This window comes from Salmo trutta, chromosome 31, assembly GCF_901001165.1.
Source record: "Salmo trutta chromosome 31, fSalTru1.1, whole genome shotgun sequence".
NCBI lineage: Eukaryota > Metazoa > Chordata > Actinopteri > Salmoniformes > Salmonidae > Salmo > Salmo trutta.
In genome coordinates, this window is record NC_042987.1 from 34,348,618 (window position 1) to 34,363,219 (window position 14,602).

General features: G+C 44.4%; 1 protein-coding gene across 1 annotated transcript in view; it reads right to left on the reverse strand.

Moving 5' to 3' along the window:
* Nucleotides 1-1,338: 1,338 nt before the first annotated feature.
* Nucleotides 1,339-14,602, reverse strand: part of cdc73 (cell division cycle 73, Paf1/RNA polymerase II complex component, homolog (S. cerevisiae)) — a 36,700-nt gene continuing 23,436 nt past the window's right edge. Inside the window, exons 11-17 of the mRNA XM_029726344.1 lie at nt 13,199-13,256; nt 10,348-10,383; nt 10,158-10,245; nt 8,324-8,485; nt 3,545-3,645; nt 3,140-3,281; nt 1,339-2,790 (exon numbers count right to left, since the gene is read on the reverse strand). Of these exons, the coding sequence (XP_029582204.1) occupies nt 2,754-2,790; nt 3,140-3,281; nt 3,545-3,645; nt 8,324-8,485; nt 10,158-10,245; nt 10,348-10,383; nt 13,199-13,256 (624 nt within the window). The 3' untranslated portion in view covers nt 1,339-2,753. The remainder of the gene's footprint in view (nt 2,791-3,139; nt 3,282-3,544; nt 3,646-8,323; nt 8,486-10,157; nt 10,246-10,347; nt 10,384-13,198; nt 13,257-14,602) is intronic.

The following is a 14,602-nucleotide window of genomic DNA, read 5'->3' on the forward strand; positions in this document are numbered from 1 at the left end:
TCACAATTACATGCACAATTATGCAAATTTAGTGATGATGTCATTTGGCAACTTCTAGCGATGACGTCCTTGTCGATTGTAGACGCATCTGCACCACCCTTCAGGTGAGCAAGACATCTGTCTGGCCAACTCCACTCCTGGACTTCACTTGGCAAATATTATAATGCGTTAATATTGTAACTTACCTCTGTGCTGCTGGGGGTTGTTTCTAAATTATGACTCAACATTCCTACCTATTTATAAAAATGTATCATCTGTGGCACTAGAGATGAGATCAGATATCCAATTTCGACAACTGCACCCCCGAGTCAATCAATCTTTATTTGGTCAGATCACCTTCACATCCCATAATAAACATAACCACAGAGTGTGGCGGGTCATTGTTTACACCAGTGTCGTCTACATTCTTGCACATGGAATCTCTTAGAATGGCGCTGCAATGTATAGCAGATTTTACGGGCTCCTGACCAATTCGGCAATTGTTTTGTTTTTTTGCTCCATGTTCTCTGTATTGTTAGGAAGGTCTCGTAAGTAAGCATTTCACTGTTCGTCTACCTACGCCTGTTTTACGAAGTATGTGACTAACACAATTTGAGTTAACTTCATAGCGAAAACATTTTGATGACGGAAGACGAGCGTTAAATTCTGGACAAATGCATGAAGTCTCTTAAGGTTTGTCCGCTTTCTCCCGATTGGCATCTAATGAATAGGACCTAGAGACATGGCTCTGAATTTACAGGAAGCCTGATCTGCTCTGTTCTCCATCTTCGACACTACTACCTGGTTGTGTTCCAGGTTCCATTTCAGGGTGCTGTACATTTCGGGGCGGCAGGTAGTCTAGTGGTTAGATCATTGGGCCAGTAACCGAAAGGTTGCTAGATCGAATCCCTGAACTGACAAGGTAAAAACCTGTCGTTCTGCCCCTGAACAAGACAGTTAACCCACTGTTCCTAGGCCGTAATTGTAAATAATGTTCTTAACTGACTTGCCTAGTTAAAAAAGAAAAAAAAAGTAGTCTGACTCATTTGGCAACAATTGGTTGACTCACCATGTCTTTTTCCCACCACATTTTAGACACTGGCATAGGAGTTTTTGTTGTTCTAAAGTAGCTGATATACTGAGGTATTTTATTTTACAAAGCTGGCTGATTACACACCCATTTTTAAACTTAAGATTATTCTTCAAAGCCACTGTTCCATTTACCAACAGTAAATAGAGGTAAGACCGGTAATATGATGTTACAAGTTCAGTTGTCATCAGTTTCCCTAGTGGAGTTCAGATCATATGGGCAGAAAAAAAATCTCTGCATGGTAAAAGTAAATAGCAACACATTCAAGACACGTTCCTCTACCAGCTTTATGACCCATTTGCACTGTGAACACACAACATAATGCAATGTTCGCCATCATTCCTTTCATTTGCGCCACACAAAAAAAACACTTGGAGCAAAGGTTGGAATTGACTGTCTGAAAAATGTGAACACATCAATACCACTGAATCATAAAGATCTTTGATATGCATCAATAAGAGAGACTAGCTTCTTTGATTTTCTTCAAAGTATGTTCAGAAAGTTTGGCTCTTATATCATATATAGATTTGTATCGCATAGAACATCATTCAGATGCTACAGGGCTGCATCATAGTGGCCAAAAGCAGCGCCATTGAGGAACTCCACCATTTTTTAAGTAGTCAACTTGGTGGGACTTCCTATGTGTTAAGGAAGTATTGCAAAATCCATTCAGGTCACCAGAAGGGATCAGCAAATGAATTTAGCTGGTGAGCAAACATTCCATAACTGCAGGTGGCAGTAAATCGACCGTGGCCTTGTTCAAACAACACACTCCAGGTGGTAGTGTGTACCCTTTGTTTACCAACACAGAAGTAGTAGATTAAGAAAATTGACATCAAAATGGAGATGGCATCAAAGGCGCTGCCTATGCACTTTGACACCATAATAACAGAAACAAAGAGCCCTCTATAATTCTCTATGGGCTGCCTACCTACACTTTGTCAAAATGGGTTTCCATCACAAATGGCACCATATTCCATTCATAGTGCACTATCTTTGACCAGGGCCCTGTGTTTAGATACTGGGTAGACAAAGTAGTGCGCTATATATGGAGTAGGGTGCCATTTGAGAGGCAGCCTGGGGGGGAGGGGGAGGGTTCCTTTATTAAGTAAAAACACAGGAAAATGAATCTGACAGAGGTCTCATACCCTTTATGGTTAACAGTGATTTTAATTTGCACCACTCGATTTCCAAAGGGCTTCTTAGCCAGCTCATGTTTCACATGGAATGTACAGGATTCATTTCACAAAGGAAATAGTACGAGAAGAGGTTTCTTCTCTCAACTCCATCTATCCATCCCCCCTCGTCCGCTCTGACCCTCCATCTCACTCTCTCTTCAACCTCGGTCTCCACAGAAAGATGCTCTGATGTTAGAAAATAGTTTTGATAGTTTTTTTTTTTTTTTTACATTAGAACTTGAAAAAACATTGGAAGCTCCAACTTCCATGTCCAGAGTGACATACTGCATCTGCTGCTTGTAACTATGGAGACCAGGTAGAAGGTATTTTCCTGAAGGACTATCTGAACACGGGGGCTTTTTCTGGGAGCCCAAAGTGCTAGTAGGGTACCCAGTCTCTTCTAGAGGTAGTCCTGGTAGGGAGGAGGAAGGGGGGGCTAGGTTTGGGGCAGGGGGTTCATTAATGCCTTGACGGGACCTGTGGAGGAAGGAGGCAGCTGTCCAGGCTCAGAACCTCAGGTGGGACTTGTGTTTTACCATGTATCTGTAGGTGGAACAGGACGAGAACACCTGGTCAGTAGGAGCTCATGCATTCTACAATGTCATCTTATTGAAATATACTGTACATCCCAACTGTGTCTAACGCCAGAGAACATTTACAGATGGAGCTAAATAATCTATGTATATGAGTGCTAACATTTACAATAACCCATCTACACAGAAATCTTCCTTCCACTTATTTTCCCCTTTAGTAATTTTCCCCAGACATTTTATTGAAAATATATCCCAGATTAGAGGGAGGGGAGGGTACATGACAGAGGAGAGGTGGGTTTAATATCAACCCCATTGCGTCACGAGCATACATGTGCACAAATGTGCTTTCAAGAACACACCTGTCGAGGGTCTCCCAGAACTTCAGAAACATGGGCCGGTCGAGATGGCGCTTGTGGTGGCTCAGCTCCAACACGGTGACATCCCACTTCTGAACGTTGGGATCCATCTTCTGCTCGTCATACTTCAGATGAAAGGCTCTTACTGCAGGGAGACCACAAGGTCAATTAGGTAGGACCAATACTAGTTGAGACTTGGGTTGTACAGGTTAGTTTGCAAATATGCATTAACCTAAGTCCAGTTCATTGAACAGGTATAACAGGTTAGGAGCCAAAGACCCGTATGGGTGGCACTTTAACTGGGTAACCACACTAATTACCAGTAGTTACCTGCAACAAGAAATTCAATTACCTTGTCAAAAATGCTACCCGTGTGTATAACAGCAAGAGAAATGGGAGGAATCTCACTTTTAGCAAAAATGTCCACAGGAGATCCGTCAGGCAACAGCCAAGGCCAACCTTTGAACTGCCAGGCAGGGCCCTGCACGAACACAGCCACCACACGATCCCTGCACAACACAAAGTCAGTATCAACTTTCTAACCTTGGCAGACATTCTGATTGCAGATTGCGGGTGAATTTTTCGCAGGCGGCGGGCAGCTGAGCGTTGGGCCAGTGACCCGAAAGGTTGCAGGTTCGCATCCCCAAGCTGACTAGGTGAAAAATCTGTCGATGTGCTCGAGCAAGGCACTTAACCCTAATTGCTCCAGGGTCGCCGTTGATAACGGCAGACCCTGGCCATGAACCAACTCTCCAAAAAGGCGTCCCAGGGGGAGTTGGAATATGCAAAGAAAACTAAAAACATATCCAATTTACACATGCGTAGTAATACACACTTGTACATGTGTGAAATAGAACAAATATAAGCACCCACCAAATTATAAACTGTGTGGTTCGAGCCATGAATGCTGATCGGCTGACAGCCATGGTATATCAGACCGTATACCATGGGTATGAAAAAAAACATTTATTTTTACTGGTCTAATTACATTGGTAACCAGTTTATTATAGCAATAAGGCACCTCAGGGTTATATTTAAGCAATAAGGCCCGGGGAGGTGTGATATATGGCCAATATACCACGGCTAAGGGCCATGTCCAGGCACTCTGCGTTGCATCGTGCTCAAGAACAGCCCTTAGCCGTGGTATATTGGCCATATACCACACCTCTTCGGGCCTTATTGCTTAATTATAAACAAAACCAAAAAGACATAATACAACATGTCACTGTACTGAATGTGTGTAGTCCAGTAAAATGGCAGTACGCATTGTAAGCCAGATTTAGAGGATAGTCATTTGTAAACTTTTGAGGGGCTGGTTGCTATAGTGGTGTAGCAGTATGTGGATGTAGGGTACTTTCATGTACAGCCAAGCATTACAACAATATTGTCAGGTACTGTCGATCATATAAACTCAGCAAAAAAGAAAAGTCCCTTTTCAGGACCCTGTCTTTGAAAGATAATTAGTAAAAATCCAATTAACTTCACAGATCCTCAATGTAAAGGGTTTAACCTCTATGGGCTAGGTGGCACGTCACCGTCCCACTCTATTCAACAGCCAGTGGAAGAGCGTGGCGCAAAATACAAAACCTCAAATGCAATAATTTCTATTTTTCAAACATACAACTATTTTACACCATTTTAAAGACAAGACACTCGTTAATCTAACCACATTGTCCGATTTCAAAAAGGCTTTACAGCGAAAGCAAAACATTAGATTATGTTAGGAGACTTCTTGGCGCTGACGGAAACATGGATTACCACAGAAAACACTGCTACTCCTACTGCTCTCTCCTCGTCTGACCACGTGTTCTCGCACACCACGAGAGCATCTGGTCAGCGGGGTGGTGGCACTGGAATCCTCATCTCTCCCAAGTGGACATTCTCTCTTTCTCCCCTGACCCATCTGTCTATCTCCTCCTTTGAATTCCATGCTGTCACAATCACTAGCCCATTCAAGCTAAACATCCTTACCATTTATCGCCCTCCAGGTTCCCTTGGAGAGTTCATCAATGAGCTTGACGCCTTGATAAGTTCCTTTCCTGAGGATGGCTCACCCCTCACAGTTCTGGGTGACTTTAACCTCCCTACGTCTACCTTTGACTCATTTCTCTGCCTCCTCCTTTCCACTCCTCTCCTCTTTTGACCTCACCCTCTCACTGTCTCCCCCTACTCACAAGGCAGGCAATACGCTTGACCTCATCTTCACTAGATGCTGTTCTTCTACTAATCTCACTGCAACTCCCCTCCAAGTCTCCGATCACTACCTTGTATCCTTTTCCCTCTCGCTCTCCTCCAACACAACTCACTCTGCCCCTACTCAGATGGTATTGCGCCGTCGCAACCTTCGCTCTCTCTCCCCTGCCATCCTATCATCTCTTCCCTCTGCTCAAACCTTCTCCAACCAATCTCCTGATTCTGCCTCCTCAACCCTCCTCTCCTCCCTTTCTGCATCCTTTGACTCTCTATGTCCCCTATCCTCCCGACTGGCTCGGTCCTCCCCTCCTGCTCCGTGGCTTGATGACTCATTGCGAGCTCACAGAACAGGGCTCCGGGCAGCCGAGCGGAAATGGAGGAAAACTAGCCTCCCTGCGGACCTGGCATCTTTTCACTCCCCCTCTACATTTTCCTCCTCTGTTTCTGCTGCTAAAGCCACTTTCTACCACTCTAACTTCCAAGCATCTGCCTCTAACCCTAGGAAGCTCTTTGCCACCTTCTCCTCCCTCCTGAATCCTCCCCCCTCCTCCCTCTCTGCGGATGACTTCATCAACCATTTTGAAAAGGTCGACGACATCCGATCCTCGTTTGTTAAATCAAACGACACCGCTGGTCCTGCTCACATTGCCCTACTCTATGCTTTGACCTCTTTCTCCCCTCTCTCTCCAGATGAAATCTTGCGTCTTGTGATGGCCGGCCGCCCAACAATCTGCCCGCTTGACCCTATCCCCTCCAGACCATTTCCGGAGACCTTCTCCCTTACCTCACCCCACTCATCAACTCATCCTTGACCACTGGCTACGTCCCTTCCGTCTTCAAGAGAGCGAGAGTTGCACCCCTTCTCAAAAAACCTACACTCGATCCCTCCGATGTCAACAACTACAGACCAGTATCCCTTCTTTCTTTTCTCTCCAAAACTCTTGAACGTGCCGTCCTTGGCCAGCTCTCCTGCCATCTCTCTCAGAATAACCTTCTTGATCCAAATCAGTCAGGTTTCAAGGCTGGTCATTCAACTGAGACTGCTCTTCTCTGTGACACGGAGGCTCTCCGCACTGCTAAAGCTAACTCTCTCTCCTCTGCTCTCATCCTTCTAGACCTATCTGCTGCCTTTGATACTGTGAACCATCAGATCCTCCTCTCCACCCTCTCCGAGTTGGGTATCTCCGGCGCGGCTCACTCTTGGATTGCGTCCTACCTGACAGGTTGCTCCTACCAGGTTGCGTGGTGAGAATCCGTCTCCGCATCACGTGCTCTCACCACTGGTGTCCCCTAGGGCTCAGTTCTAGGCCCTCTCCTATTCTCGCTATACACCAAGTCACTTGGCTCTGTCATATCCTCACATGGTCTCTCCTATCATTGCTACGCAGACGACACACAATTAATCTTCTCCTTTCCCCCTTCTGATAACCAGGTGGCGAATCACATCTCTGCATGTCTGGCAGACATATCAGTGTGGATGACGGATCACCCCCTCAAGCTGAACCTCGGCAAGACGGAGCTGCTCTTCCTCCCGGGGAAGGACTGCCCTTTCCATGATCTTGCCATCACGGTGGACAACTCCATTGTGTCCTCCTCCCAGAGTGCTAAGAGCCTCGGCGTGACCATGGACAACACCCTGTCGTTCTCCGCTTACATCAAGCGGTGACCCGATCCTGTAGGTTCATGCTCTACAACATTCGCAGAGTACGACCCTGCCTTACACAGGAAGCGGCGCAGGTCCTAATCCAGTCAGTTGTCACCTCCCGTCTGGATTACTGCAACTCGCTGTTGGCTGGGCTCCCTGCCTGTGCCATTAAACCCCTACAACTCATCCAGAACGCCGCAGCCCGTCTGGTGTTCAACCTTCCCAAGTTCTCTCACGTCACCCCGCTCCTCCGCACACACCACTGGCTTCCAGTTGAAACTCGCATCTGCTACAAGACCATGGCGCTTGCCTACGGAGCTGTGAGAGGAACGGCACCTCCGTACCTTCAGGCTCTGATCAGTCCCTACACCCAACCAAGGGCACTGCGTTCATCCACCTCTGGCCTGCTGGCCCCCCTACCTCTGCGGAAGCACAGTTCCTGCTCAGCCCAGTCAAAACTGTTCGCTGCTCTGGCACCCCAATGGTGGAACAAGCTCCCTCACGACGCCACGACAGTGGAGTCAATCACCACCTTCCGGAGACACCTGAAACCCCACCTCTTTAAAGAATACCTGGGATAGGATAAAGTAATCCTTCTACCCCCCCCCCCCCCCCAAAAAAGATAGATGTACTATTGTAAAGTGGTTGTTCCACTGGATATCACAAGGTGAATGCACCAATTTGTAAGTCGCTCTGGATAAGAACGTCTGCTAAATGACGTAAATGTAAATAGGGTCCCCTGGGAAACACTGACCAACACTTTGGTTCCTACCCTGACATAACTCCTACCTGGCTTTTTCCATTTGTTGTCATGCCAAATAGCAACCATAGAAATATAATGATTATTCTAATTCTATGACTCAGTGTTTTGATCTATATCACAAGTCAAATAGCAATGTTTGGTAGAAAAATTGCAATTAGATTTTTTGCTCAAATCGTGCAACCCCACTAACAACCTGGTATCATCACCAGTATATGCAAACATTTGGTGGGTATGGCACAGAAAGTAAAATGGATACCTTCTTCAAAATATGTGCTTCAAAAGCAAGTATGATTCATATAGGCCCAAAGTAGGCAATATCTCAATCAACTAGAAACATCTATTTTTCTGGTGCTCCTACATTTGTGTGGTGCTCCTAACTTTAAGTTAGGAGCACCAGTGCTATTAATGAAAAATGTTAATTTAGAGCCCTGTGTAGTCCTGTACAGTCCTGGTGACTCAACAGTCCTACTGAGTACAATGCATGTATGGACGATAATGAACCATCATGTACGGTCCTGGTGATGATACAGAGTGGAACATATGTATGGAAGATGACAAATGATCATGTCTGGTGGTGGTGACTCACCAGTCCTGCGGTGCTAGTTTGAGGGGCTGATCAATAACCCTGTAGGGCACGGTGACGCTGAGCGTTGCCCCCCCGGGCTGAATCTGGTCCTTACGTCTCTGGAGCAGCACCTCATTGTCCCGCTGGATGCCCTGCTTCTTCTTCTCCTCTGACGTCACAAACCTGACAGAGGGAGGGCAATGAAAAAATAAACATGTTGGTTAATATCAATTCAGTATGAGAGGATGTCAGAAAGCAGGAATTACGGATTGCTGAGAAATCTTATCACTGACGCATGTATAACCAAGTTCAACAGTGCATTACTGTTATCAACTGTTCTTCAGAAAGGGGGGCAAAGCTAAAAATAAGTATTTTTTGGGGACGATGAAGGTGACATAGCTTTATGGATATATGCAAATCTCAAAGGCATTATAATTCTAATAATGAAGTTGTGTTTTTGGAATTTATTTTATACATATTAATAATTGGTAGTAGTGGTCCCAAGAGGACAAATGTGGACAACTTTGGTGTGTGATAAGATCAAGTTACTAAGTGTCCCAAATAATGAAGTCTTATTTCCAGCACAGATTTTATTTTTAGCCCAGTCTGAATGGTTTCCACTTGGCCGTCATTCGTTCCAGCCTCTGCCTTCAAAGCCCTCCCTCCATTGTCTCCCTAGCACACTAACTACAAAAAACAAGTCCCATCTTCTCCCAGTCACACTAAAAAGACATCCCCGGTAGGGTTGTTTTAGTTTTTTTGCCTGTTTTGAAACTTAGCAATTGCTAGCCTCTCCATACACAAAACAAGGTGTATCATGAGGTCCCTGGCAATTCGCAGCCCTAGTAGTTAACGTATCAAAATTGTCAGCGAGTCATTTTTGACCAAATGTGCAGCTCCCGCTCTTTCGTTTTGTAGGGCAGTATTGGAGAACCAGTTCCTTGACCTAATTATGTTTATTCTCTTTGATGATAAAGGCCAATAATAAGCGCTCATTTTCTTTTACCAAAAGTAATTCCCACCCCCTAATAAAACACCCTGTTTTTAAATGTAACCGGACACTATGACCTCAGGCAACAGGCTGGCTTAGTAACCAACAGCTATGTGCAGCTATGGTAGCAATGTTTAGAAGAAGCAGTCATGTGTTCGCAGAGCAGGGGGCGTTTATAAAGAGCGGTCATGTATTCGCAGAGCTGGGGGCATTTATAAAGTGCTGTCATGTATTCACAGAGCATGGGGTGGGTAGCTAGACCCTGTGTTCTGCCGTCAGGGCTCTCCCTGGTTATAGCTCTCCCTCCACCTCCATGCTGCTCATCCACACAGCCGGAGCCAGCGACATCTTATGACGTCCAGTGATTTATGACGCCAATTAAACTGCAAAATAGCAATTACTCCACTCATGTGCGTCTGTACGCACCTTCAATGAACACGCCGGTGCATTTCACCTTCGTGAGGTGTGGAGGTGGCGAACAATGACATTGCAGAGGGTTTCATTGTTTAAGCCTCACTTGTGAAGTACTGTTATTAATCAAATAAGAACGTGTATTTTTCTTGGATAAAACTCGACTTAATGTCATGTACCTTAAACGTTTACCACTTAGACAAATGCTTGTGCACATTTCAACGGATAGGGGTTTGGCTCAGTCAAACACCTGCTTCCTATTTAGCACTTTATGCTCGATGTATTTGTACAAAGCAGAAGACAATTAAAATGATTGATAAATGACCAACACCCAGCACCACAAATAGAGTTGCATAAATACTGTGTGTGTGTGTATTGATGATGACTTACCAGGGTTGAACACCAAAAGGATTTGTCAACGTTTTTCCCTGTAGACACAGACACAATACTTACTTGAGGTCCTGCAGGAGGTCCTTGGCATTGAGCATGGTGATGAGGGATGTGGTGGCAGCTGGGATGATGACTATGGGAGTCCTAGAGCCTGCAATGAAACAGGAACACAATATGCATTAGTTCATATATTCCCATTTAAGAACATTCATCAATAACACACACACACACACACACGTGTAGCAGTACTTACCCTTCTTTTGATTTGGTGGGGGTCTGGCTTGGGAAACTGCAGGGAGAAGGATACAACATATGAAATGTGTTAGAGGACACAGCTCTGGCTTCTATTCAGCTTTCAACAGAAAGCCATAGACCAGGTAAAGCCAATGCACTGCTTTCGTGATCCAATTCCTAAAAAAAAAAAACTTAATGGAGTTGGCTTACGGAAGACACGTATTATCAAACCAAATGTACTGCTGCTCTGTTTACCGATTTCAGTTTCACTTGTTCGTTCCGAGACACGACCTATAGCTATTTTTTGTCTCCATGTGTTTAGAGGCTTTGATACAATGAGTAGCGAGCAGCTGCTTTAGCATGTTTCCTGTATTTCACTATAGCAAAGCAGCTCTTACTATGGTTTATTTTATAGTTAAAGTGCCCATATTCACAAAGAGTCTCAGATTATGAGTGTTGATCTAGGATCAGGTCACCACTGTTCATATAATTAAATTCATTCTCTGAAAAAGGCAAAACTGATCCTATATAAGCGCTCCAACTCTGAGACTATGAATATAGGCCCAGATCTCATCCAACAGAGCCATGTGTGTCATCAGAGGCTTCCAAAAATAGATTTTCCTATTAGGTTTTAAAAGCTTGCATCTCTTTTCCACCAAGAACAGACACAAACCAGCATTGATTCTGCCCGAGATACATTTATGCTGGTTGTTGCCTTGATTATTAATATATTTTCTGACAGGAGAGATGACAGTCGCATTAATGCATTTTTTAACAATTAGCAAAAAAAGACATTGAAATGTGATGTTCACAAATCAAATTAAAAAGTCAAGTAGTCATTAAAAAGGGACATAACACTCAAGTCAAAATGTTTCCGATTGTTTCATAACTCAAAAGCGGTCCTCTTGAGTTAAGTCCACAACCCAGGCCATGTTTGAACATGATGCAGTTATATGCCACAATCCAAAATGAATGGAAAGGATAAGCACCATGTAATTTCCTAACTCCATTTTTTCAGGATTAGAGAGCTGGGTCTACACATTCAATGGCGTGAGATGTGGACACATCTTGACTGTAAAGTCACATTGAATTCCGCCCTGTATTCAGAACAGAAAAAGTAACAACACTTTTAAACTAATGTGTTGTGTAATGTGGTGAGTTCCTTAAAGCTGAATTTCAGCATTCCTTCCTCCAGGCCAGTGTTTGTGACATCTGCTACTTTATCAAACTGAGCTCATCTATTAATCTACATCAGCGGTGCGGTGGAAATGTGTCAAATTCTGGCTGTCAGGCTATTGCTCACAACGTGGACGGGTGTCACACACACACCGAACGTGACTTTTCCTCTACACAGCCACGCCGATGTCAGAAAAGGATAGCAGAACAAACTTGCGATTCAAGGGCCTGAGCGGTGACCTCCAGCTTCGGACCTCATGTCCGCTCTGCACTTCCCCGATAAATTTGGGTGGAAACAATGACGGACGCTCGATGACAGCTGCCAAACACTGGTCTGACGGCGCTCCTTGGAGGACTTTGGCGTTTGGTGAAGGTGTGCAACCTTGAAGCAATTGACAGTTGTCCCAAGAAAGGTTTTGAAAAGAGTATCCAGAGACGGGTTAAAGCAACAACAAAAATCCCAAGACTGAAACTTATGTCGATCTCAGATGGATTGTCTGGGGCAAAGTTAATCTCCCCTTTCATGTAAGAAAGTCATGACCATCATGCTTTTACGGAAAGAGGATAATTTTGTACATGTATTAAACTGCAAGTTTGACCAATTTCAGTCCCCTTGTTTAGGGGGTCGGGTCCGGGGTCCTCCCCCGGGATATTTTTTACGTAGGAGGACTGGTGACTTTTTATAAAGGACATTCTCCTCTAAAATTATGCGGACACCATCTAAATTATAATTTCCATCTCCAGAAATGGGCCAAATAACATATTAGTAAAAAAAAAAAAAAACAGCATTATTTTAACATACTGGAAATAGCCTACTGGAAATAGCCTAATTATCAGATGTGCTATTAGCAATAAGCATCAACACCTGTACCCCAACTGATTAAGCAGTGGCTATAAAATGTACAAGGACAAACCCCATGCTAAAGCCTACCTGCATTAATCCCATTGGACACAATTGTTATGATTACAAATTATTAGTATTTTATTATGATTATATAAATAATTATCCACTCAAAGCATTTATTACAAAGTAAATATATATTTTGTAGAACAGACATGTTTGTCTGTATTAGGCTACGCCCCCCCGCCACTTGATTTGCTCTCTGGGCCCACCGGGAAGGTGGAGTTTGTACTTTCAGACATGAAATGGTTCAAAATGTTAACAGCTGGCCTACCCGGCACGCAAGGCAGCTGAATCAGGTGCACCTACCGCCAACAGCCAGAGACCCCAAAAAATAAAACCGCTTTATCATTTAAAAAAAAATGTTTGGCAATCGACTAGGAATGCAATCGCCCGGTTTGTGACCACTACTCTAGAAAGTTGAGTGAAGTTCAAACTCGTGTTCCTCTCCGTGGGCTGATATATATTTCTTCTGCGAGGCAGTCCCAGGGGAGGCTACTGCTTAGAGGGAACATTGAGTACAGGGCATGCAGTCCAGCCCATTAACAACATTCTCCATTCAACCAATAAAGAGAGGGCCTTGAATCACACACACACCATGTTATAAGTCCAGCGTGACAACATGGTGTGCAGGGTTTCATTCCAGCCCAGCACCAAAACTTACTTTCTGGACCAGGGTTGGTGGTGACCACTGATATAGGAGTTTTGAATGACTTGTAAAGCCATCTCTACGAAGGCCTACTTTAAACACGTCGTTTCCATTTGATCTACTTTGGTGCTGCTAGATACAGACCTGGTCTGGGGACGGGCTGCAGGGCTGGTGTCTGGGCCTTCCTGGCAGACGCTCCCTCCTGAAACACAAACACACTGGTCAAGCTGCAGCTAGGGATGGCACAGTATAACCAACGGTTACGGATGAAGACCGTCATGAAAACTAAAATAAACATGAAATCTGTCCCGGTACCCCATGTATATAGCCTCGTTATGGTTATTTAATTGTGTAACAAAAACTAGAGTAAGAAAAAAAATGTATTTTTTTTTGCAACATACCCAAATCTAACTACCTGTATCTAAGGACCTGAAGCAAGAAAATGCATATTATTGATACAATTTGAAAACACTGAAGTTTGTGGAAATGTGAAATTAATGTAGGACATCCGACGAGCGTCAGAGCCGGTGTAGTACAATTCGATCTTAGTGCTGTATTGACGCTTTGCCTGTTTGATGGTTCTTCGGAGGGCATAGCGGGATTTCTTATAAGCTTTTGGGTTAGAGTCCCACTCCTTGAAAGCGGCAGATCTAGCCTTTAGCTCAGTGCGGATGTTGCCTGTAATCCATGGCTTCTGGCTGGGGTATGTACGTACGGTCACTGTGGGGACGACGTCATCGATGCACTTATTGATGAAGCCAATGACTGATGTGGTGTACTCCTCAATGCTGTCTGAGAAATCCCGGAACATATTCCAATCTGTGCTAGCAAAACAGTCCTGCAGGTTAGCATCTGCTTCATCTGACCACTTTCTTATTTACCAAGTCACTGGTGCTTCCTGCTTTAATATTTGATTGTATGCAGGAATCAGAAGGATAGAATTATGGTCAGATTTGCCAAATGGAGGGCGAGCTTTGTTTGCGTGGAGCAAAGGTGGTCCAGAGTTGTTTTCCCCCTCTGGTTGCACAGGTGACATGCTGATAGAAATTTGGTAAAACGGATTTAAGTTTCCATGCATTAAAGTCCCTGGCTACTAGGAGCACCACCTCTGGGTGAGCTGTTATCAAACCAGTTGCCGTGATAAGTTTGTTGTGCACTCAAACAATTGCATGGTATTTTTTTCACTTTAATAGCTACTGTTAATTGGAAACTGCAGATATATGGGCAGAAAGTGTAAATTCTTGTTAATCTAAGACATGTCTTGGTCCCGGAAAGTTGGCTGTTGTATATAACGTCATTCTAGTCACATTAGCGCACGTTAGCAACAACCATCCTGGTTTAGGGACACCCATCCTGTAGAGGTTAAAGGTCTCCACCGGTTGTATTCGGCGCATGTGACAAAAGAAAAAAGGGTAAAAACAGTTGACTGACGACGGGATGGCCTGACATTCCTGCGGTTGAGTGTTTCTGCGGTTATATGGACTCTTAACACCCCCCCACCCCCCCCCCCCACAATGCAGCAGCAGCACACATAGAAGTAGAATGAAT